Source organism: Pundamilia nyererei, unplaced genomic scaffold, assembly GCF_000239375.1.
Source record: "Pundamilia nyererei isolate P.nyererei 1_Seehausen unplaced genomic scaffold, PunNye1.0 scaffold00007, whole genome shotgun sequence".
Lineage (NCBI taxonomy): Eukaryota > Metazoa > Chordata > Actinopteri > Cichliformes > Cichlidae > Pundamilia > Pundamilia nyererei.
The window spans coordinates 6,165,680-6,191,138 of record NW_005187408.1 but is presented as its reverse complement, the minus strand read 5'-3'; the positions used below and the strand labels follow the sequence as shown (position 1 = coordinate 6,191,138).

Below are 25,459 nucleotides of genomic sequence, written 5' to 3'. Positions count from 1 at the left end.
TATGTAGATTTTCCATGTATTTTAATCTGGCAAGTCAATAATATGTTTAGTTACAGTTTGGCTGCTTGGTAACATTTTTAGTTTGTAATTTATTATGTCATTTTATTTAACAATTTTAAAAAGAAAAAGAAAACTTTTATACATGGTTTTCTATGTGATTGCAGCCACTGGAGCTTCCACCAACCCCTGCAGCGAAACTTACTGTGGCACCGCTCCTGAATCTGAAATTGAATCCAAGAATCTTGCTGACTTCATCCGCAAAAATAAATCCATCATCAAGGCCTACATCACTATCCACTCCTATTCTCAGATGCTGCTCTTCCCCTACTCCTACACCTATGAGTTAGCTGCAGACCATGACGAGCTGGTAAGTCACTGTTATCTGCCTTAGCATTGCAGTGAGTGTACAAAACCTACCTCTGAGTCAGGCTATGTATAATTATGAATTCGGTTCATTCAAATAATGATCTGTATGTGTGATATACATGAATACGAGCAAATAAAAAGTTTTACAATAGATCATATAATATAAACATATATAACTCTACCCACCCCATTACTGTGTTACTCTTATCTAAGGGCCACACTTAGCTGCAGCAAATCATTTACTCCCTGCTTACATGGCTCATTCTCATGGCTCTTTTACCTCTCACTGGGGTGTCCGTGGTGCTGCACAGTTAACACTCACACCCCTGCTCCAGCTCTCACACTAACTGAGGCAGATCACACGTCTCTGCCTCTCTATTACTCACTTGTAATTTAGACTGTCTTCTGACACTTTACAGAACAAAAGAACTCCAGGGATCTGTCATAACTCATCAGTCTGGCCAGAAATATCATTTCCTGCTTGTGCGTTTCTCTGGGGGTTTCATTTCCTCTTGCAACTCGCTGATGCTTTTACTGCTTTCTATAATATCACTAAAAATGTTACTGGAAACCCGCAGGGTGAAAAGTATGTATTTATAACGTGTAACAGCTGTATTTTAAAGGTGGTGTCGTTTGTGTGCGTGCTTTGTTTGGTTTAAAGTGACAAATTTTACATTAAAAAGTCCTCCAAATTCAAGCATTTCCAGGCAATGACACACCTTTGCTCAGTCTGATATACTCAGATACTGTGTTGATATATATATATATATGTATATAGTTTAAACCTTATAATTAATTCACTCTATAACACATTTGACTTTTGTTTGTATTTTGTATTGTAGTTGGCAGTTGCTAAGGGAGCTTCTTCTGCTCTGCGTAGCCTGTATGGCACAGTCTACACCAGCGGCCCCGGTGCTCCAACTATCTGTAAGTACAGCAAATAGTCACACTTTATTGTGGGAAGATTGCATATTCAGTGATAGCTTGATAACCTATTTCCACCTCTGTCATCATGCATTATGGTATGTTCTCAGCGCACCCATCTCCATTGAGAAATGTGGCCTCTTGAAACCACAAAAGGCAATCATGAGCCACAGCTATTTCAAGCAAGGGATTCTTTTTTTTGCCCCCCCTGAAGTAAAATGTGTATGAAAACACATGCAGACTGTCCCAGGTTGTCAGAATGTCACCATCTCAGTGATTTCCCTCACTCTCTCCTCATCTGCCCTTAGACCCCGCTGCTGGAGGCTCTGATGACTGGGCCTACGACCTGGGAGTGAAATATTCCTACACCTTCGAGTTGCGTGACGAGGGTCAATATGGCTTCCTGCTGCCCGAGTCTCAGATCAAGCCCACATGCGAGGAGACCATGCTGGCCGTCAAGTACATTGCGGCCCACGTGCAGAAGAACCTCTATTAAAATGCGGAACTGCCAGGACCCCTGCCAACTCGGCTCCTCTGTACCAGCCCCCAGCCCCTCCAACCTCTCAGCCATCTCCTGCCCGTATCCATGGATACAGGGCACCACCCGCCATGTTTCCTCACTGTGCTTGACAGAATGTCAAGATGAGTGCAAACAATAAAATCAATGATCCATCCCCACACGCTGAATCAATTTTTTTATGTGTATACGATAATATTGTGTCTGGTACACAGAGGCTTTACTGCGTACGAACAACAGCAATAATAACACTTTCACTTTAGGGCTCATCATCTGCTGCAATGAATGCAAATTAAGAGGGAAACATTTTAGAAACGTATACCACAACCTTTAAGAAAAAATATTGTGTAATGTAACCATAATGAAACCATAATGTAACTGTGCCAAACACCAAATGTTCTTATAGTTTCTATAAAGTGTCTATAAAGGAGACATTTAAGAAAACAAAAGAAAGAGCCACAAATTTATTGCACCCCTTCGGATCACAGTGATCCCTCTTGTTCAGATGGCACTGCTCCAGTAGCAGCGCTTAGGTGGGCGTGGGTATCTGTTGTTAGGGATTTTCTAAACAAGGGCACAGTATGTGACAAGCAAAGAGCACTTCTTGGCAGCATCTCCATTCTGCCAAGCATCTGCCTCGGTGGAGAAAATAAGGGAGCCAAAGACCAGCAGGAAATTTTACTTCACATTCACATTTCTGGGGTAAAATTAGAAAAGTAAATTTCACTGACTGGTTTTCACGCATCACAATGCAGGGGAAAAAATATGACTAGTTTTATATTCAAATAAAAGCAGTGTATTGACCCTCATCCCACTGATATATATAATATAGTATGTACTATATTTTTTTTCATTGTTCCAATTTTTTATGACTTTGTCAGTCAGCTTGTTCGTAATATTGTCATTTCAGTGATTTCTATTTCTCCTTTTTAAAAATGCAAATGCCCATGCAGTTTGGTATGGGCCTAAATTAAAAAGGCACTCTTTCAGTGATTTAAAAGAAGAAATTTCAGCATCGTATGAAGGCCCGAGGCCAGACCCAGGACACACTGGGGAGATTATGCCTCTGTGCTGGATAGTTACACATTTATTTCGATGATAACACAAATGATTTTTACTTTAAATTACTGAAAATTAACAGACAAAAGATGATAAACAGGCTTTTACATAATAATGTTTAGATTTCTGTTTTACAAATATGCAAATTAACTGTAACATTTTCAAAAATAATAATAGTCATCTTTTTTCTTTAGATTAATTAATAAAATAACACTTTAAGAAGATTATATTTGCTTTTTGCAGTAAATTATTCTTGAGCTACTTAGGCAACAGTCCATTGCATGCATGTTAAACAGGTTGGTAAGATTGTGGTCAATATTGCCATTTGTATGCTTTTTAATTCTGCCACTTGATGTCATTATTTTGATTTAAATGTAAGACGGTAAAATGACATATCATCCTCTTGCTTAATTATGACACTCCTCTTAAATTACACTACTTGAGCTAAAAATAATTCACTGTTGTGTAATACAATAAGAGCACTGAATGACCTCCTAAACTACGGTTTGATAAATGCCTTGCTATACAGTCTTCAATCCACAAGGTGGCGACAACGTGCCAAATGTTTACTACAGGACATCTTGTTCCTGGACGCATTACATCTTCGCCGTCTTTCATTTGTCACTATAACTAAAGATGACAGGACTCAGGGGAGATACCCGGCAGCTGTTTGAAAGGTCAGAGCTGTAGAATTATGTCCTGAGAGTGCAACGTTATCTCTGACTCAAAGAATTTTTCCCCCTTTACTTTTTCAGAGTTGTGAAATTTCCGTAACGTTAGGAGGAGGAAGCAATGCACAATATTTTCAATAATTGCAATTTTTCTTCATCTGTAGGCTGTAAACCTGTTCAAAGCGGTGTTGCTTGAGGTGCTGCTGTGTAGCGGTGGAGCATGTCAACAGCAGGTGGGTGTGTTGGGGGCTGTCACGTGACGCCGGTCTGGCTGCTGTCATCTTGGTATTTAAACCACCTCTGTATATTTAGTCGGTCCTTTTCGCCACGCAAGGCTTCTGCAAAGTCCAGGCTACAGAGTAGCTGCGACTTATTCGTCAGTCATGGCTGGTAGGTAACATTTTAACACTCTCAGCGTCGATAGTAAAAAATTATTGTTAATTATTTGTTTTTGTTTTTTCTCTAAAGTTTTAAAAGTAGCAAATGGCGCGAACTTTGGTGACATTAAATGACATTATGTAGCTAATATAGTCTTTTGTCACTGTTCTCTTTGTTTTTGGGTAGTTGTGTTCCCTTGTTGAATAAGAAGTTTAGTATTCTTAAAGTGGTTACAGTCTTACTTTACATAATTAACTTGTATTTGTCACAGTGACCAGCTACCGGTGTGACATAATTACAGTGTTACTACTTTTTATAACTGTGTTCCATTTTGTCATGTATATATTAGGAAACTGCCAAAAGTAGGTGCAGTGGACACAGTGCGATAAAATCATTTCACAGGGTACCTTTTTAGACTACTTTACTATCATTGGACCTTAGTTTGAGACCTACTACACTACTCTGTGTCCTAAGTCGCCATAATTAATTTTTAATTTGTGGTATAAGCTTACTGGGAACCGTCCCCCTGACTCAAAATGAAATGACCCTGCTGCCTGGACGGTGACTTCACTGTACCTTGGGTTGTTGCAGAGCTAATTCTCATCTTTTATGTGTTTTTTTAGTGTTACATTCATATTGCAGAAGGGTTTCTACCAATTGAAAAGGGGGCGTAAGAGAAAGGAGGTGTGGCACTGTGAAAAGGCAGTGAGACAGAACAAATTTTCCTGGCAAGCTGTGGTATTTGGAACCATTGTTCTCCAACTGGCCCAAACTTATAGAAACTCTGGGCTGCTAGCATGTCAGACATACTCTATCTATTGTGATCTCCTTGCCCATTATTGGTATCTTACTGCCAGAGGGTTAGCGCATAGGCCAAATGGGATTGGTGTTGGCCTAACTGCTAGTCACAGAACTATCCCAGCTGCCATGCTGATTTCGTCATCTCAGTTTATATGTCCTCTCACAGGCAAGCCGTTGTTCCCAAGACTTGTCTTGGCAGATTTTTCTCCCAGCAGCCTGAGGTGGTGGTACAGAGTAGATGCCACACTGCAAATAAAAATCACCTTAATGAGACATTTAAACCTTTATGGGGTACTTTGTGAGAAAACTTTTAGTGAGGTTAGATTGTGTTGCTCATTCAAAAACACTTGAAATAATCAACATATGAATTATTTGGATCATTCATGCTTTAGAGAATCCACACAGAAACGCATCACCTAAAAGGCAAGATGCTACAACTGCAGTGTAATGTTTTTGGTGTGTGTTTCATATTCCTGCAGTAAACTTTAAAAATACATGCAATGCCGTTACACTGGAGGAAAATATCTACCTATCCATCTTTCCACTTCTTCAATTCAGAGTCACAGGAAGCTGGAGCCCATCCCACCTGTCTTAGGTGGCGAGGTCACCAATCTGTCGAAGGGCTTGGGGGGAAAATAGACTAGCATCTTTCCATCATTTGGTCATTCACAGAAGAGTTATGGAAATTTTTTAAATGGGATGAATTCATTGACTAACACATCCATCCATCAATTTTCTTCCCTTATCTATGGAAGATGTCCAAGCAGAGAAGCCCAGACCTCCCTCTACCTATCGAAGGGAACACCACGGTGTTCCCATGACACACCCCAATCTCTTGGGCGTGCCATGGGTCTACCTCCTAGTAGGACATTCCTGGAACACCTTACCCAGGAGGCATCCTTGTCAAATGTGCGAATTACCTCAGCTGGCACCTTTGGATGTGCAGGAGTAGTGGCTCTACTCTGAGCCGCTCACAAATGAGTGCACTCTTCAGCGTGTGGACTGTGTGGGGCAGCCCCACACTGCGAAAACGGAGGCTTTCGAAAAATATGACACATTTAAGTCATATGATGCAGTTATGTGACCAATTCAACCACTTCATAACATTTAGAACAGAATCTGACTAACACACGAGTTTGAGAGCATTCTTAAATTGTATGTACTATATTAAGAAGCAACTTTAAGTTAAGCAACTCAGGGTGCGCCCAATCTCTTCTCATATTGGAAGCGAAGCAGGGTTGGGCGTGGTTAGTACTTGGGTGGGAGCAACCTTTAACCAATTTAATTCAGTTTTCTTTCTTTACAGATCAGGCATTTGTGACATTGGCTACCAATGACAACTATGCTCGGGGAGCTATGGTTTTGGGCAAATCCCTCCGTAAGCACAATACAACCAAGAAGCTGGTGGCACTCATTGGTCCACAAGTATCAGAGCCTAGCCAGTAAGAAACTTTACCTACATTCACTTTTTCTCACTCATACACATTACTGTTCCTGTGAACTCTTGTTTTCCACATGGGTGGTTGACAGTGATTCATTTCATAGTATTGTAAATCATTAGGTCTGTGCTGAAGAGGATCTACGATGAGGTGAGGGTGGTGGATGTGCTAGACAGTGGCGACACTGCACACCTGGCCATGATGAAGAGACCCGAACTGGGCGTCACCTTCACCAAACTCCACTGTTGGACCCTCACACATTACTCCAAATGTGTTTTCATGGATGCAGACACTATGGTGAGGCTAACAGGTCATTTTGCTTCAGCACAAAGAAAATGAAGATGCTGCACATCACTGGTGTGTATAAACATGTGCTTTGTTTGTGCATCTCAGGTTCTTTCAAATATAGATGAGTTGTTTGATAGAGAGGAACTTTCAGCTGCTCCTGACCCTGGCTGGCCCGATTGCTTCAACTCTGGTGTTTTTGTTTTTCGTCCTTCTGTGGAGACTCATGGCAAACTGCTTCAGTATTGTACAGAACATGGCAGCTTTGACGGTAAGCTGCTGTAAAATGCCGGGATGCATTTTATAAAATGTCTATTAAAGGGCTATTATAGCATTTTCAGGAATGCACTTGGTTCTATGCAATGACTAATGACATGTAACATGTTTATTATTGAGATTCAGGGTTGCAGTGAGTGAAAATTTATGTTTCACTCTACTTTTCATGTTATTGGCAATGATATAGCAAGGGAGGAACTTCTGCCCTTTTAAATTCCTTTTTTTTTGAGTCAAACATGGTTTTGGAAACGCTCTTGGTAACATGATGTTTAACTGGGCTTGTTTATCTTTTGCTCTAAGTAAGGTCTTTATCAAGCTCGGTGCCTGGAAACAAGGCTCGCCTGTAAGAGACTTTCGAGCTCTGCTGAGTTATTCTCAGGGGCTCACCGGGGTGGGGTGAAGGTTAAATTTGAGAGGCCCTGTTTTGCACAGAGCACCAGTTGACATTAAGCAACACTTTTCCATGGAGCGTACTGTTGCTGAATTGTAGTCAAAGCTATGCCGGCCATATCAGGTTCAGTGAAGGGCTAGAATCATCATCGATCCGTAGTTTCATGGTGCTCCTCAAGAATTTTTTTTTAATATTACATAATCTAAATGGGAAAAAAATGAACACTTGCATTTTAGAAAGTAGCTGAGTAACTGAGTCTGACATATTGTAGCTATCCAAAGAGAGTCTGGTGGACATCAGACCAAGTTGCCTATTTGCTTTTGAATTTATTTTTAATTAAATTTGTGCCATGTAACTTAAAAATAATTTCAAGTTGTTGTCCACTTATTAGATTTTCTTCCAGAAGACCACGTGATAGTCTAAAGTGGCAAAAAGAGTTTCTCAGTTCATGTAAGACCAAGCAGCTAAGGCGACAGCTACGTCACATGACCAAAATAATGTCATGTGCATGTCGGAGTCTCGTTCGTTGCATGCTGGAAACCCATCGTATATTTCTGATTGCCAAGTCTCTGTTTTGGGGAGACTAGTGTAGCTCATAGAAATCTAGGCCAAGACTTTCTTATCTGTGGCGTTTACATTGTTCAAAAATAACGATGGATTTTTAAAAGCAAATAAATAACTCAATCATTGTCAGATGACGGGAGATACTTTTGAGTTGTACAGGAAATTTAATCCTTCATTTCCTCTTCACTGGGGCTGTTTACCTAAATGTAGCCAAAGCCTGCCAACTAGGCAGTACTGGTTAGACCAGGGGTGTCAAACATAAGACTGGGCAAAGACTCCAATCCGGCCCACTGCATGTCTTTGGAAAATGTGAAAGTGGGCATAAACTTCAGATTTTAACTATATTGTCTCAAGTTTTATAGCTTTTCTTATCTTCACACTATATTATAAAAAAATGAAATTGCAAAAATGTTTCTATTTTTTTCACGATCTACCTTATTATCTGTTTTATTTAAGTAAGAATGAGTTAACAAAAACCTTTTTGTTTAATAATTACAACAGAGTCCAGGCAATGATCTACCAGAACTTGTATTTATTTCTCATAATTTAAACCCAAAGTGTTGTGCTGAGAAATTTCTTTAATGTCTTTATTATGTAGAAAAACTGACATGTATCGTTAAAACTGCACTTCTTATGTTAAGATATTTTCAGGGATTAAATATGAACTTCTTTACACTGACAGAGAGAGACGTTTCACTGGTCATGCATTGAGGTGACAGTTGTTGTGATTTGGCACTTTATAGATAAAATTGAATGTAACTGAATTGGTTTGGCCAATTAAAGTGGGTCACAATTTAAAAGGAGTTTGAACTCCCTGGTTTGGACTATAAATATCTTCTGACACCAAAAAATCGAATGTATTGTGATGAAATCTCAATTAAGTGCTTAAGTGAAGAACAGTATTTATTATGTATCTGATATGCCGAGAAAAAGCTTTTGATTTCATTCAGCTGTCAGTCCTGCTGATAGAAGGGCCGGACTCTAGACAAAATTATAGTTTACTCGGGCTGCTCTGACCTCAAAAATTCCAACAAACAAAGAAAACAGTCGTGGAGTAAACAAAAGACGAAAGGGGTTTATAGTTAGGCTCAGAAGTGCCAAACTATGTACTTGTTAGTGTCACTGAATCTGTTTCCCTTGTGATGCTGTGAGACAGATTCCATCAGGGATGGGGGGTGCCACTGGAAAAACCAATTAGTTTGCTTAATATGGGCCACTGCTTTCAAGTGCCGACTCATTCTGTCACAACAATCTTTCACATCATGATTTCAACCACAAACAAAAGACATTTTCTTATTTCTTTATGAGAAAGAGTCCCTTTGGAAGCTGAAACTCATTTATCCCTTAGTGTCTTTTTGTGGATAATTTTAGAGTCCCTGTTTCAGTGTGTTACCACTATCTAAATGCTTGATGGCATGCTAATAAGTAAAGCTGTCTTATTTATAGACATGGATGGTCTTTTCATGTGCACTGGGGCATGAGGTGAAGCCGCTTTGACCTTCAGCATTTCAGTTCTGCTGTCCTGCATGGAATGCATGATATACACATGTACGCCTCTCTACCCCGCAGAACATGAAAGATGTATTGGAAAAGAAAAATTGCAGAGGAGGAAAGAAAGTAAGTGACTGAACCCAGAGGCTCTATCTCTGCATCTGTGGCTCCAGTGTTATCTGCTGCCAAAACAAACTGGCACCGGTTAGATGCACATTCTTCCTGTGTTCTGCTCATCCCCTCAAAATGAAGATACTCAGCTCCATATTAAGTTTTGAACTCTCCAGTGGAGGCTGTGGGTTCAGACAAACGCCAGCTATGTGTGTTATTTTAAACCGAAGCCACAGACTTTACAGTCCTATGCTTTTTTAGGAGAGACATGTGAAAGTTTTGTTAACAGCCAACATCTCGTCCTGTGTCAGTGTCATTTCAGTGACTCATTCACAGATTCACTGAACTTTTATCCCATTTTGGGGGGCTGTCATTTATTTAAGGCTCGGGTCTGGTCTAGTTGTCTACCTGTCACCCACCTCACATAACATCAAATAGATCCCTGCCTCCCAAACTTTTATAAGTTGTGTATTTATGTAAGTTGCTGCTGTGAGAAGGGGCTGCCCCAGTTCTAAAGCAGCCAAACTTGAGGGAGGGCAAATGGCTGTAACAGCCCTCCAATTGAACTCCAGGTCCTGAGGCAACTCAGACGCAAACTTGCAGTCCATTTACTTAAAACCCAGAGGCCAGTGTTAATTCACGTACCAGCACAGTGAGAGACAAAAGTCTTTAAACGCCTTTGTCTGTTTGTATTATTTAAAGTTGGCTGGTCATGAATGGAGTAGGGTAAAGTTTGGAAATATTCAATGTAATTGCAGAGGCAGCACCTAAATTTTTTCTACTGACATCAACATTATCCTTTGATTAGGATTTTTTTGTTTTGCCTTTTAATCTGAAAAAAATAAAAAGGATTATTTACAAATAAAATGTTTTATGCAATAAAAAGAAACCTAATGACAATAATATCCCTCCCCCTCATGCCACAAAAAAAGAAAAGAAAAAAGAGCTTTGACCCGTCTGGGAATGAACATGAGAGTTCAGGGGGGTGTCCTGTGGTATCTGGCACCAGACTTTGGCAGCAGATCCTTTGGGTCCTGTGGATTTCAGGGTGTAGCCTCCTTTGAATGGGCTTGTTCAGGCGCATCCCATAGATGGTGATTGGATTGGGATCTGCAAAGTTTGGAGGCCTGGTTAATGCTGTGGGCTCTTTGTTTTTTGAACTGTTTCCCGAAGCATTTTTGCAATGTCGTGCCTCTAATGAGACAATCAACACTGTTCACATTAACTTTGGTGGGTTTAGTGTTGTGGCTGCTAAACACATGCCCCAACCTGTGTGCACCCACTGAGGTAAAGCACTACCTGCAGTTTCTAGAAAATCAGATCTACTTTTTTCAGGTAGCTGTGGGAACATGAGATCCAGTTGTGTGTCCTAAACATGTGAAAACATTTCTTTAAATGCTTGTCTGGGCTTATATCTCAGCAGATGAGCTGAGGTGAGAACTAATGTGGTTTGTCACAGGTGTGCCTTTCATTCGTCTCACTCTTTCAGTGAAGACATTCAGCCAACAAACAAAACCTGACCAGAAACATTTTTAAAGCCAAGTTTGCTGTTATGTGACCATATCAGAGATTTTCACAGCATGCAAATGCCGCCAAAGCAAATTACTTCAAGACAAACATTTTTACAAGAAATTACAAAACTGTTAATAAATTTTAAAACCTGAGGCTTGTTTTGTTTTCATGACTGATGTTATTAAAAAGTCAGCGCTGGAAAAGACACTGTACACTATTTGCAAATCCACTTGTCTTGAAAAGATGTTACAATGTTTGAACTACACAGCAGCTGGTCCTCAGAGCCTAATTAAATCAGATTCAGTTATTTTATTATTGTAATTTTGTTATTCTAGCAAATTGTTAATCACTGAAAAATATGCTTAAACTATAGTTTATTCAGGTTTTTTTATTTGTGTGACTATTAGTTTTATCTATACAAGACACATCTCCTGGATGCACTGGTACTCATCTTCAGTGATGTATCCTGGGGTCATCAGGTGTTTCTGGTCTCACAACATCATACACCCTCGCCCAGGCGACCCAGCCGGGGGTGATCAGGCCCCGACTTGCGTACCAGTAGCTACCCACGGATCAGCACTCTTAATCCACAGCCACCTTGTGGCTTTCTTTGCCGCTTTGCTCACAGCCTGGGTGGCCGTCTTCTTGGCTGTCCCAGCCACACCCAGCTGGCCTAGGACTTCGCAGAGTGATCGTCCTCCAAAGCCTCTAGAACCCACTTCTATGGGCTCATAGAAAGTCTTCTAGCCCCTTCCCCTGCACTCCTGCACTAGTTCCTGGTACTTTGCACGTTTCCTTTCATTGGCCTCCTCGATCCGCTCTTCCCAGGGCACTGTGAGTTCCGGCATGATCAGCTGTTTTGAGGCCTCAGAAATAATTATCATGTCTGGCTGGAGGGATGTTTTTGCAATGTTCTGTGGGAACTTTAGCTGTTTACCCAGGTCCCAGCTCCTCATTTGCCTTCTGAATGGCAGCAGAGTATTTCAGGCTGGAGTCAAAGAGTTTCCCCAAGCTCTTAACTGGTTGTTCCGTTAATGGTCCCTGAGATTGAGAACCGGAAACTTGTCCATCACCTTCCCCTTCTTCAGTACCATAGATCTTGACTTGGAAGGTTTAAAACTCATCCTTGCCCATGAGATGAGTATCTCAAGTCCTTGCAAGATCCACCTGGAACTGATGATGTTGTGATGGTGAGGTCATCCATATAGGCTCTAATAGGGGGCTGACGAACACCTGACCGTGTTAGCGGCCCTCTGCACTCCACCTCAGCAGCCTTTACCACCATGTTCATTGGAAGGGCAAAGAGCGTAACTGAGATGGTATAGCCTGTTATTATACCTTTCCTGAAGCAGTGCCAGCCTGAAGTAACTGACCCAGAAGTGACCCTAAGCCTGAAGTTGGCGTATAGTCCAGGATCAGGTCCTTAATCTTGCTGGGGACATGGTAGAGGTGTAAAGCATGCTCAACCATTTTGTGTGGGATAGACCCATAGGCATTAGTCAGGTCCAGCCACAATACGGCTAGGTCACCTCTGTTCTCGTGGGCTTCTCTTATAAGGTGCGTAACTACGCCAGTGTGCTCTAGGCAACCAGGAACTCCTGGGATCCCCCCCTTCTGAACTGATGGATCAATATAATTGTTTCTAAGGAGAAACTCGGTCAATCTCCGGGAGACAATGCTAAAAAACACCTTCCCCTCCATGCTCAATAGTGAGATGCTCCGAAACTGGTTTATGTTTTTAGAGTCCTCCTCTTTGGGAACCCAGACTCCCTCTGCGCACCTCCATTGATCAGCAACTCTCCCTTTCCGCCATATCACCTTTAAGATCTTCCACAGGTGACGAAGCAGCTCTGGGCAGCGCTTATAGACAAGGTAGGGTACGCCACTGGGACCTGGAGAAGATGCTGAGTGGGCTGCTTTGATGACCTCACACACCTCCTTCAAACTTGGCTCCGTCAACTTAAACTCTACTGATGGTGGGGCAGGGTTGATGAGAGCTTCGTTGGGTCCCAAGTCTTGTTCCCTCAGTGGGTCACTCATGGTCTCATGAAGGAAGTTATTCACCTCCTCTGCTGAGCACTCCAACCGCCCGCTTCGCTTAACCCCAAGCAATTGTTTTGAAAAGCGAAAGGGATCAGCAATAAAAGCTGCATGTTTCCTGGCTCTCGCTCTTCCCCGCCTCCTGTGCCATTCTGCTCTACGGAGGGTAATCAGCTTCTTCCGCAAGATGTTTTGCAGTTCCTCTAAAGCTTGCTTATCCTCCGCATTGGTGTTCTTGAACTGCTTCTTAAGGCTCCTAAGCTCCTGGCGCAGTCGATGAATCTTCATGGCCCTGCGGTTCATGGTATAAGGGGTCTTGTTACACTTCTCGGTCAGGGCGAACCTTTCTGAGGCATAGAAAGATGATGGTGGTCATTGTTTTAAGCCTGCTGTCAGCATCTCTTTTGGCTACAGCTTGTATGATGTTGGAGAGATCCTCATCAAACTTCTGCCACTTGCTCCAACTGCTGGCTTAATCCGCTGTTGTGGAACTACACTGCTTGGATTGGAAGACTCCGGTGTGTGGAGGGACTGGGCTCTGTGGGGTGCCTCCTGGCCAGACTCCTGCATCTCACCAGGTTCAGGACCTGTGCGTTGCACCTCACTTTCCCACTCCAAACATTACATTCTGGCTTGATGGACCTTTAGGCCACGCTGGTTCTTACACGCCTTGCTGCAGATGCATGTCTTACTCATAGTCCTTTCCGTTGCGTTGGTCATTAACCTTGAGTCTGTCCAATTGGAGATCTCATTCTCCCCCCCTGTCGGGATCTCCCGGGGGTATCTCTCTTTAGGGCTTTATATGTATGTTTCTAGAGATTTGCCTTGTTATTCTACCTCATTTGGAAAGCATCAACTGCTGTTGTTTTTAAATGTGCCATATAGAGCGACTCGACTTATCATACTGTCACACTTACCTTCGTATTTCTCTGTTGCAGGAGGAGACCAAGGGATTTTGAATGGCTTCTTTAGCAACTGGGCAACAGCTGACATATCAAAACATCTCCCTTTCATTTACAATCTCAGCAGCATAGCCATCTACACTTACCTCCCAGCATTTAAACAGTAAGTGTCTGCTAAGCACACTTAAACTCATGGAGTAATTATGAAATGCTTAAAGTCACAGGTGCGGTTTAAAAAAATTATGTGACCAAACTCTATAAGATACTATATTTACCTGCTACCCTGGGAAATTCATATTACGCAACAGCAGTCTGTCCATGTGACTAAAATCTTGTGTCTTGGATACAAAGCCAAGATGTAAGTAGATACCTGGTCACATGAATGCGTATTCACATCGTGACATGACATCAGGTTACGGGTGAGATGAGCAGCGAGATTCCAGCAGCACAGTTAGAGTGTCGCCCCAGCAGGCCCTCAGCTCTGGGTTGGATGCCCACTCTGAGCTCAGAGCAGCTGATATCCACTCCTGAAATAGAGCACTTTATTTAAAGACCTTTTAATGTTTGCCTCCAGGACTGGTCATTGTGTGCTGTGTCTAAAGCTACCCTCTCATCCTCATTGCATCTCTGTGTCTTCACCTCTGGTCTCATCAGCAGGCTTTTTTTGGTTTGGCATTTCCTGGCATCCATCAGGAGGACAGGGAAGATAAACATGTCTTTAGTTGTTTGTAGTTGTCAGCAATAACGCTTAGAGGTCTGACAAACACAGCAAAACATACCCGACAGTGTCGGGTTCAGGTTTATTTGTGTACTTGAGCAGATTGCCAGTGCTACAAAGACATCTAAGCTGGTCAGAACTGGGGTGGATCAATATATTTCTCATTCTTATTTCTCCAAAAGGATTTTGTTTCATTCATGCTAACCCAGCTTTTAAACACAGACACCCAAAAATGTTTCCTGGAGCATTAAAATTTATATTAGTGTCCAGTTCATTATTATGACCAATTAAAAACACAACAATTTAATAATATGTTTTTTGACACTAACATACAGGGTTTCTCCTAAAACATTTCTAAAACTTTTTTTATTTAAGAATATTCTATACTATTTATGTCTATGAATACAAATGTCTTTATTGCTACAATTTGATATTAAAAACTATTCAGAAAAGCTTCATTTAGTAAATCGAACCATAACCACACTACATCTACAGTACATCCTCTCATTTACTGTAATACTGGTTTCAGATATGGTGGAAATGCCAAGGTGGTCCATTTCCTGGGGAAGACCAAACCATGGGATTACACATTTGATCCCAAAACCAAACAGATTTCAGGGAGTGAGCAGGATGCTGCCACACACCCTACTTTCCTTCTCAACTGGTGGACCCTATACTCGGGTGATGTGGTCCCCATGCTGCACGAGGAGTATGGAGAACAGCCCTTCCACTCAGGATGTGTGGAGGTAAGTCGACATTTTAATTGAATCTGCACTATTTGCGACTTCTCATCAGGTATTATCTTTAAAACAGAGCTGTTTCCTTATTTTCTGTATAGTTACAAAGGCGGATAGTTCATAAGAAAAAGACATACTTTTGTTGCTATATACTGTATTTCTAAAGGGGTCACCATAGATTTTACACCACATAGTCTGACAACCATTTGATGAACCCCTGAGGCTGGGTGTGTATGTCCTCCCTGTCTTGAACCTAAGATCGTTTGCAACGAATGCACAAAACTACAACCATGGAGTCACTGGATAATTCATAACAAATGGCTAAAATAGCAAGGTCAGCGTATGTGTAAGTAATCCCTGAGAGCCAAAAGTTGAGGCTTCAGACTGCTCGAAATGCTCTTAGATGTGAGCAAGAGGATCTATCCCTAATATAGTCATCTCAGATATACAGTCCCTCCCACCTGCTGATCTTTTTCAGATCCTTTGCCTGCATGGGGAAGCCAATCTCAACAGATTTAACTTAAGGGAGCTAAAAGATCCTCTTTCAGACAGTTTATGAGCTGAAACGCTCCAGTATAAATTTATAGCCGTTATTTTGAACTTTGAATGATGCAAAGCTATTTAAACCTCTTTTCTGTCTTCTTATTCATCTCACAAAGTTCCAGCACAGTGAAACTGTCACTTTTGAGAGTGAACAGGTATTTGTTTTGTTTTTTATAGCTCAGCAGTGATTAAGCATCTGTTGGCGCCTGGTTTATTGCTGTTGCTGCCCTTCCTCTAAAATCAGAGCTTTCGCGTGTTTGCCTGCTGCCATTAATTTGGAAAGGCTAAGTGTGGCAGTTTGCTGCTTCCAAAAAGCAAAAAAAGGAAAAACAGCATGTTGTGTGCAGTCTGCGTGTCTTGTCATTTATTCATTTCCCTGCTGTTATGTTCCATATTCCTTCAGGGCGAGAGCAGGTCTTCGCACGCGCACGCACAGGCATCCCAATCCCAGCAGATGTCCTCAGAAGAACGGAAGCAGAAATGGGAGCAAGGTCAGGCAGACTACTTGGGAATGGACTCATTTGACAATATCCAGAGAAAGCTTGATACTTTTCTCAAATAAAGAAGGATTGGCACGGGATATTTTTAAAAGAGCACTTGCGTTCTACTTGTTGCCAAGAAAATACTGCCGAAAAAGTCAGATTGCAGTTTTTCTTCCTACCTTTATTTCAACTATAAATGAGCCAAGTCCCTCTTTCCACCAGCACTACCAACTCCATACTCCAAAGACAGCCCAATTTAAGTGGGGGGAAGTAATGTGAAATTTTATGAGCGGTTTTAATTCTCTCTGCAAGATTATTATCATTCAGTTTACCCTGACACTCATATATGTTCTTCTACAGTGTGAAAAAAGGTTTATAACCGAAGTGTGCTTGTTTAAAGGTGAATATTAAAATCTTTTTTTTTCTCATGTTTATGCTTCTTTTGTAAAAAAAAAACAAACAAAAAAAAGGAGATGGCAACAAGAGATCAACTGGGCCATTTGTATCGCTGTGGTTAAGATGTGTAGTCACTGACATTGTCATTTTTCAGTTTATTCTTTCCTTTTTTACTCTGCAGTAACCTGACAGTCTTCTTAATATTTTCTTTTCTCAAAAGAATTAATTCTATTGTTTTTGAATTAGAAGTCTCTGTTTTACACGGATATGAAGATATGTTTACAGCACTTCTCAAGGCCGTAGTATGGTCAGTGAGCCATGCACACTAGATCTTTAGTGCCTTAATGCCTTGCTCTCCCTACTGCTGTCATCCTATGTTATCTCACTCTTGACCAGCAGCTTTTTTAGTAGATGAAACAGGTTTGTAATTTTACCACATTATACTTGACCTGGATGTTGGCTGAAAATCTTTTATCTGGAAACAATAAAACATCCTTACAAGCTGTGGAGTTGCTCAGGTGCTTTTTTTTCTTGTTGGAATTTATATTATCTTTATATTATCCTAGGAAATGGGAGTTATTTATTTAAATGCGCAAACGTAAATGCAGATACAGTAAATTTTTTCTTCTTCTGTTATCCTCCACCAGTTTCCTCAGATTTTTTTAAGGACACACTGCACAGCATGCTCAGATTTGCCTTTTTTGCCAAAGGCTACTTGGGAATGATCTTGTTTATGCAAAAATGCTATTTCATATCTGTTAAACTCTTATCTTTGACATTCTTCATAGATCCAACTACAGAAATGTGAATAAAGGATTTGTTTTTATGGGGTGGCTGTAGCGCAGGTCACCTACTAATCTGAAGGTTGGTGGTTTAATCTCCGTCTGCTCCTGGCTGCATGCTAAATATCCTTGGGCAACATACTAACCCCAAGTTGCTGAAAGTGTGTGGATGAGAGATAAAAAGCACTTAAACCGAAACTTAGAAAAAAGTGCTTGTGCAAGTGGGTGAATGGGGCAAGTTGTGTAAAGTGCTTTGAGTACTTATACATGCATACTTCTATGATAAGTTGTCTCTTAGTTGTAGAGACATCACTGCCTCATCCTTTGAGTTAGGTGCCGTTTCCATTCTTGAATGAAAAAAATTCCCCCGAAAATAGTCCAGTGCAAGGCTGCCCCCCCTTTTTGTGCATACTAATAAACAAAATAACCCAACAACTACTTTAGCTCTTGCTTTCGAGAAGTCCAATATCAAAGATTTGGTAAGCGAGGCCATGCTAAATGAGAATATACCTAGGCTTCAAAGTGTGCTTGCTCATTAATGTGTAATGATAAACGACTCTTTTTATATGCCTTTTAATAAGCGAGGGAGAAATCTCTTCAAAGCAAATATGTTTTATGTCAAGAAACTTCCCTCCGTGTTACTTCCGGTTCCGTCTCAATCCCGATGATAGCCAGTGTCCTGTTTTTAGAAACGGAGCATTGACATGTAAAATATTAACGTAAAGCATAAAAAAACACACCTCATGGTGACTTTGCAGTGAGAGCTTACTCCTGATACATAATGGCTGGACAGTGCTTAAGTCGGGGGCTTGTTCGTGGAGCTCGACCCGAAGTTGGTTCGAGCGACACTTAACAGCTTGCCACACGACACCACACGATATAATGGTTACTTAGCGACGTCGGTTAGCCGAAAACACGATTTTAACCTGCAACCGGATGCTTTGCGGCTACTTTTGCGGTTACACATTACAACAGGGGACTTCCCTATCCCGTGGCTTTTCGCTGCAGTGATACAGGGGGCGTGCCGCCCGCCCGTGGTGACGGCTGTAAAGCGGACCGCTACGCCAGGAAAGCAAACACACCATTCCGACAAGATGGCCTCGCTGCCCGCGCTCCGAGCGGTACTCCTGGTGGCTCTTTCGGTTTTCCTCACGGTGGTGCTGGGTTTTGGACTCCCTGCTCTGCTGAACGCGTTCATGAGGATGCTGGGGTTGCCAGAGACGAGCGTCACCGAGTGCATAGTTGCATTGTACGCAGTTTTTGTGCTGTACGTGGCGACGCCTCGAATTCCAAGAGGACTGGTGGAGGTAATGTCACAACAAACACGGGGATTAATCGCTGGTTTGCATTTTATCAGGCAAAACATTGAAATGGAACACAGATGTCAGTGAAACGTTGTAAAATGCAAAATTAAGGCTTGTAACTCGCAGAAAATCCTTTACAAGATACGCTACAGTAATGTGGGGTGGGCAATATAAGTTTGTTTATACTGTAACAAACTGTACAGAGAGTTTGCGTTCACTTGGAAATATGCGTGTTTTTGTAAGCATTTTTTCTCTAATTTGCATATAATGTTAATTGTGTGTTTTGGGGGAAACTGTACTGTACCCATCTCTGTAGGTGAAAGGGAAAGCCGTGCTTATTACAGGCTGTGACACTGGATTTGGTTACGCTCTCGCCAAACATCTGCACAAACTTGGCTTTACAGTCTTTGCCGGATGTCTTCTCAAGGTAAGGATGTTGCTCATCGAGTCTGCATTTTTCCCTGATTTGCAAACAGGAAGTGAGCAAAACGTTTTCCAAAAAATCTCCCATTCCAAGGAAGATGTGGTATCGATTGCACAGCTTAGCTGGAAATCAAGAACAACATGGCCACAAATCCCACCCACATGAAAATCAGAATGATCATTCCCTACCTATGTCCTTCGGGAGACCTGTTTTCACACTGTAAATACACCTTGAAACATGTGCTTTTAAGATAAGATATCCTAAGCTTATCTCAAAAGCTGTAAAAGCGGCTGTTTCACAGCAACAGATGTTGGCAAATTCAGCCTTTGAAAAAAATGGGCGCTTCTTTAGTTGTGACCTCTGAACTTTGGTGGGAGGAGTAAAATAATAATAATAATAATAAACCATCCACAGAGCATTGTTTTACATGTGTGGCACAAAGTGATTTACTTAAGGAACAAACGAGCAGATGATAACATCAAGCACAAGAATGATAAGCATAACAGTACAGTGTAAAATGTCAGCAACAGCATGTTAGCGTTCTAGTAGAAAATTAAAAACAGATCAGTAATGGGCTCTTCAATAAATGTCTGAACAGGGGATTTAAGACTCTGCTGACCTTTATTTTTGCTTAAGGATCTCATTTCATACCTTCAGGGCTCGTTGCCACGTTTAGTTTGCACTGGCAGTAACCCAGGCAACAGTAACCCAGATATTCACTTGTCACAACCAAGGTATGCAGAAGAGCATCTCTGCTTGTACAGTTTGTCATACCTTGAAACAGATGGGCTGCAGCAGCAGAAAGCCAAACCAGGTACCACTCCTGCCTGCCAAGAACTGGAAAAAACATTTATACTGAAGGCACAAAAAGGTTTTGATGCTCTTGCTCTTGTTAAAAGCACTGAAGCTGATTGAACTGAGACCTCTTATGCCGAGGCCGTGAGTTTAACTAATGTCCCCGCTTACAGGATAAAGGTGGAGACGGTGCAAAGGAGCTTGAGGAACTTCATTCAGATCGAATGAAGGTCGTGCAGCTGGACGTGTGCAATGAAGAGCAGGTCAACAAGGCAGTGGACCACATCAGGGAGATCCTGGGTGAATCTAAAGCGGGTAGGTCGCTCGGTAATCAAATAGATCCCACATAAAAGAAGTCGACTTTACTCATACATTTCATTCTCTCTGACTTTCTCCTGCCCAGTTCTCTGGGCTGTAGTGAATAATGCTGGTGTGTCAACGTTTGGAGAGGTCGAATTTACCTCCATGGACACCTACAAGCACGTGTCAGAGGTCAACTTGTGGGGCACCATCAGGGTTACTAAAGCTGTTTTGCCGTTAATCCGCAGGGCGAAGGGTAAGCTGCATTTTGTTCCCTCCACTCTGTGACATATAAACAGGAATCAGTTACACAGTGTCCAAAATAACGGCGCCAAAGTGCAAAAATTTGAAAGATACATCCGCCTTTGAGTGAGCTGTGAAGAGTTATAACAATTCAAACAAGGCTGGAAGTGAAAGAACATATTAACACATTATATAACCTTTGTTATATAAACCCTTCAATGCTGATAAGCATATTTGCACTGAACATTCCTGAAAGTAGTTTCAAGTATTAAGAACCACAATTATAAATGAATATATAAAAACATTACTATAAAATAGGAATAAATTATGTTTTGAAGTAAAGCAAAAAAACAGTGTTATCAAAGTTGTGCTGAAGAAAAAAGAAAAGTTTGCAGACGCTAACAGAACAGCAGCTCTGTTAACAAGTGTGTTATGAGTGACTGTTCAACAGTGAGAGGCCGTTATTTGCTGAGCTAAGCAAATAGCCAAGAAATGTTCCTAAAGACATCTGAACTCTGGACCTGCAAGCCTAGCAGCTTTAAAAGTGCACTAAAGGCTCTTAATTCACTTTTGAATTATGATGCATTTATTTGGAGAATCTAAAATCTGTCCCCTTGTATCTCTTGACCACAGGCCGTGTCGTGAACGTGGCCAGCATGTATGGAAGGATGGGCAACATCATGAGGTCACCGTACTGCATTTCCAAATACGCCGTGGAAGCCTTTTCTGACTGCCTCCGCTACGAGATGAAAGCGTGGGGCGTAAAAGTGTCCGTAATCGAACCGGGCAACTTTATTGTGGCCACTGGCATCTTGACCCGCGACATCGTGGCTACCACGGCCAATAAGCTGTGGAGCGAGGCGCCCTCGGAGGTGAAGGAGGATTATGGGAAGACCCACTTCGAGCAGAACATGGCTCTGATGCGCTCTTACTGCAGCAGCGGGCAGAAGGATACGGTCTCCGTGCTGGATGACATTACCGATGCCATCATGTCCAAGCGTCCTCACACGCGCTACAGCCCCATGGAGCCGCACTGGTGGATCAGAATGCAGGTGATGACCCACCTGCCGGGTGCCATATCTGACCTCCTTTACTTCTAGAAGAGAAGCTGTTCCTGTGTTTAGCTCACCCTGAGAATCAGATAGCTGAAGAATATCACACTAAGTAGCAGTTACACAGATCTACAGACTAAGTGGGGTTCCTGCCATTTGGCCCTCAGCACTTGAAATCATCTAATGATCAATCAAGCCTTAACAATATATATATATATTAAAAAAAGGTTTTGTAAATTGTAAGTAAATTATTGCACTTTGCTTTTCATGTGTCTGGCAAGAAGCATAACTTTATCTATACAGATATTCTCTGTTGAGTAGTAACTACTTTGTGTTTGGTATCAGCAGAGCCAAAATCTACTCATAGCTATAAGCGCTGCATCCTTATCCCGTGCTGTGGTAAAAATATTTTTTAAAAAAATTGTTTCTCCTTCTAGCTCTAAATATTTTTTCCCAAATACTTGTAATATTTTGCCTTATGGGAATCTTGTGGGGCCACCCCATTGGCACGAGGACCAACGCTGGCTCAGGAGAAAGCTCCTGCTGCTCTTCTATAGCAGACAGTGGAAAAAACCAGGGTCAGCTACTGTAGGACCATGGTGAGATTTTGGCCTCGGCTCGGTCCGACGTTGCGTAACAACAGCACAATCACACTTTGTCTCTCGTGCTCCAAACCATCCTGCGTGAAGGGGTTTTGGAGCACGTCAGCACCGAGGTCTTTTGATGGGATAAATGGGTACGCTGGACTGAAAAAGCCTCCCCCCCCCCCCTTGTAACCTCCCCTCCCCTCTCTGATGACAAAGTATTTTGTATATGGAATGATCCAAATAAAAAGAGTATTATATTTAAAAATATTACAAGCATGGTGTCCTTTTATTCCCGCCCAAATAAGTACGAAAGACTTTCTTTTAATATTGGTTTGGGTTGTTAGGACTAGTAAATGTAATATTACTAAAGGCCACCAGGTGGCAGGAATGAATCATTTAAAAATCCCACAGCTTTCCTCATGCAATAGTGTACTGCCGTTTAAGCTGTAACCACACTGCGCTGGGTTAGGGTCATACAGTTTGTGGCTTCATACATCACCTGTTTTGTCCCAGACTGAGCAAACGACAAGATTAAAAACAGACGGGACCATTTTTATGCTGTTTATTACGTCTTTTGAACACTCTAATAGACTCTAAATTATTACACCTGAAGACAATCTCCCCTCCATAAAAACAGTATTAAGAGCATGACATTAAATTTTCACAGCACTGCCTTTATCATCCGTTTTCTTCACTCTCGTACAGGGAGGGGGAGGGAAAGAAAAAGAGGGGGGGAAAAAAAAAAATAGAGCATTGTGAGTTAAAGACCACCATAGAAATGTAAGCAGCACAAAGCACCAAAGATTTAATACCAGAGCCACTTGTTCTGAATATTATCAAGAAATCCATGAAAATAATAATAATAATAATAAAAATAAAAAAAAAAGATCTCAGGCTAGTTGAGCAGTCAGGAAGAAGCTTCTGCTGCACTGTAGTTTTCCATCTTTAATAGTTTGATAGACAATCTCTTGATAATATCAGTCACAACTGACTTCAGCGTTTTTTTTTCTGCAGATTTCAAACCATTTTCTGTACAGCTACGAGGCTCTGCTCATGCGGCCTCCATTCTTGTAAAGTGAGAAAGATCCCATTAACGATATCTAAGCATGGAGATACTGTAGTTCTGCGTTGGAATATCAAGTAAAACATTTAGGTAATCGGGATTTTTTTTGCTTTTTTTTTTCCATATTTAAGTGGCTAAACTGGAAAAGTGGATGTCTTAACACTAGTTTTACATACAGACATTAAAAAAAACAAACTATATCCTTAGAAACCGTGACAGTTTCTCACAACCAACAATAATGTGATACCGTTACTTGAGGTGCTCATACATGGAGATTCAGGTCATGATTACATCACACCTGGTGTTACGTTTCTGAATGAACATCAGCACATAGTTTCATACTGTACAATGTAGGCATTCACTTATGTTATACTTGATTAAAATCAGCTACGGTAAGGTCACTTGAAACTACACACAATATCAACTAATGGGCATTTTTATGCAGGAGATTTAAAAAAAAAAAAAAAAAAAAAAGTCAGACAATGACATTTTCAGCCTGCGTCACCAGGAAATGCTCTTCCCTATAAGGAAGGACATCCCAAAACATCGCTCACTAATCACTTAACTGACGCGCATGCAAAGCTTTAACCAAATACGTCGCAGTGGAGAAGTGGGAAGCACAGGATAAAGACATAAGAATAAAAGAAGGTTTGGGGGGAGCGGTTACTAAACCTTTGGTAGACAAAAAAAAAAAAGCCAAAAAAAAATAAATTGTGAAGGCACATTTTTAAATCCCTTCCTCAATTCTTCAAACTGGGGCACGTTGCGTTGGCGTTGCGTAATATTGCAGGATGCTTACAGAACTGAAAGTTAGGGAGGGCATTTTTGCCAAGAGTGATTCAAAGTGTAGGGAAATGCTGTTTCACGTAGAGCAAAACGGCAGCTGTACGACAAACAGCCACTGATCTGGGTATAATAAAGGAAATGTGACAGAATCCATATGACCCACATACTGATCTAGTGACTGAAAATGAAGCACAAACAGGCACTAATTGTCCCTTTAACATCGTGACATAAAAATAGTTTGGGACCCAAAAAACCAAAATCACTCAAGCCATGCTGACACTTTAAACCACACATTCAGAGATCCCTCCAGAAGCCGTGCACTCCTGGAATGTTTTCCTTTCCTGCCTTAAACGTTTGAATAAGACATAATCCGACTTCAATTCAGATTTCAAGTGGTGCAGTGCAGGTTTAAAATTGGCGCTTGCACTTTTCACCCATCATAAACCGAACTGAAAGCCGATTGTTTCACTGTTTAGAATTCATCTTATACAAGTCCAGGACAGAGGAAAGTCTGCTCACAGCTCTCTGTATGAATAGCTCAGTCAATCACCTGGGGAATGGAGGGAGGGGAAAAAAGGTTCACACCCATGTTTTGTGTTCTTTGTGGCATGACTGAATTTTTTTTTTCATGCTTGGATTAACTAGACCTCCAGAACCCTCCCATCTCAACTCCTTTAGTCTCTGCTATGATATAGCAACAATTTCCCTGCCTGGGTATGCGATTCCAGATACTCTTATCCAATGGAAAAAAAGTCTCAGTCTCCTCCTTTGCTCCTGATTCACCTCTTTTTTTCTTTTAAATGTCCGTTTTCTCCCTTTCCTCCTCCTTCCTCTCTCTCCCTGTACTCGGGTCCAACTGGCCACAGCTGGAGAACTCATCATCGCAGGCATCGTGATCATCATCATCATCGTGATCGGCGTCTCCCGGAGCACACTGCTGAAGCGGCCCCCCGCCAACACTGCTGCAGCTTTGATTGCAGGCAGCACGCAGCGGCACTAGCTGCCGCACAACATTCAACAACTACTTGGTCCACTTTCACTCAAAAACAGCCATTCACTAGAAGTCCTTCACTGTAAATATAAACCATGTGTGCTGCTGAAAGCATTCAGACATACGGACATTGAACATACATTTGGTAAAACCAGCTTAATGTCCCAAAGTTTGACTGCACGTACATTTAAAGCAGCTCTTAGGATACATTAATCAAAAGAAAACAAGCACTTTCTTTATCATTTCTTCAGCATAAGGAATTGTTCTCCGACAACCCCAGTGCTGGCTTAAGCTCGACGTGTACGCTTTGCAACCACACAAACGCGACCCCTGGGTAACCCTCAACTCCTCCATTCCCTCCAGTGATCACCAATTCAGGGAGCAGTGACATCATCCCTCCCAGCCCTCCATTTTTCCTCAGAGCTCCGGCAAACCAGCACTGTATATATTTTTGGAAGCCGCGCAGTTCACCCTGGCTCACCTCACTGCCGTCCATCTCCATCCCCTTTGGCAACACTGAAGACACATC

The 25,459-nt window shown here is 41.7% G+C and overlaps 3 protein-coding genes across 4 annotated transcripts in view; all 3 read left to right on the top strand.

Moving 5' to 3' along the window:
• cpb1 (carboxypeptidase B1 (tissue)) overlaps nt 1-1,977 on the top strand; it is a 4,323-nt gene extending 2,346 nt beyond the window's left edge. The window contains exons 6-8 of the mRNA XM_013915196.1: nt 96-367; nt 1,209-1,293; nt 1,599-1,977. Coding sequence (XP_013770650.1) covers nt 96-367; nt 1,209-1,293; nt 1,599-1,786 — 545 coding nt within the window. The 3' untranslated portion in view covers nt 1,787-1,977. The remainder of the gene's footprint in view (nt 1-95; nt 368-1,208; nt 1,294-1,598) is intronic.
• Nucleotides 1,978-3,842: 1,865 nt separating this feature from the next.
• Nucleotides 3,843-17,108, top strand: gyg1b (glycogenin 1b). Of its 2 annotated transcripts, XM_005722718.2 has the most exons (8): nt 3,843-3,927; nt 6,023-6,158; nt 6,278-6,452; nt 6,549-6,711; nt 13,764-13,890; nt 14,975-15,191; nt 15,842-15,880; nt 16,129-17,108. In XM_005722718.2, exons 1-8 carry the CDS (start codon nt 3,921-3,923, stop codon nt 16,285-16,287), a joined length of 1,023 nt encoding a protein of 340 aa, XP_005722775.1. In that variant the 5' UTR covers nt 3,843-3,920; the 3' UTR covers nt 16,288-17,108. The 2 variants fall into 2 exon arrangements, with proteins under 2 accessions (XP_005722775.1, XP_005722776.1); XM_005722719.2 differs by lacking the exon at nt 15,842-15,880.
• A 1,153-nt stretch (nt 17,109-18,261) lies between these two features.
• Nucleotides 18,262-22,363, top strand: bdh1 (3-hydroxybutyrate dehydrogenase, type 1). Its single transcript, XM_005722717.2, has 5 exons — nt 18,262-18,692; nt 19,006-19,116; nt 20,082-20,223; nt 20,312-20,464; nt 21,085-22,363. The coding sequence occupies exons 1-5, from the start codon at nt 18,480-18,482 to the stop codon at nt 21,549-21,551; spliced, it is 1,086 nt and encodes a 361-aa protein (XP_005722774.1). The 5' UTR covers nt 18,262-18,479; the 3' UTR covers nt 21,552-22,363.
• The last annotated feature ends 3,096 nt before the right edge of the window (nt 22,364-25,459 follow it).

Bases quoted from the DNA above. Each gene is read 5' to 3' on its own strand.
- gyg1b (XM_005722718.2), top strand. The intron at 15,192-15,841 runs GTAAGTCGACAT...CATCTCACAAAG, and splicing joins TCCACTCAGGATGTGTGGAG to TTCCAGCACAGTGAAACTGT. The intron at 15,881-16,128 runs GTATTTGTTTTG...ATATTCCTTCAG, and splicing joins TCACTTTTGAGAGTGAACAG to GGCGAGAGCAGGTCTTCGCA.
- bdh1 (XM_005722717.2), top strand. From the start codon at position 18,480: ATGGCCTCGCTGCCCGCGCTCCGAGCGGTACTCCTGGTGGCTCTTTCG. The intron at 19,117-20,081 runs GTAAGGATGTTG...CCCCGCTTACAG, and splicing joins TTGCCGGATGTCTTCTCAAG to GATAAAGGTGGAGACGGTGC. The intron at 20,224-20,311 runs GTAGGTCGCTCG...TCTCCTGCCCAG, and splicing joins CCTGGGTGAATCTAAAGCGG to TTCTCTGGGCTGTAGTGAAT.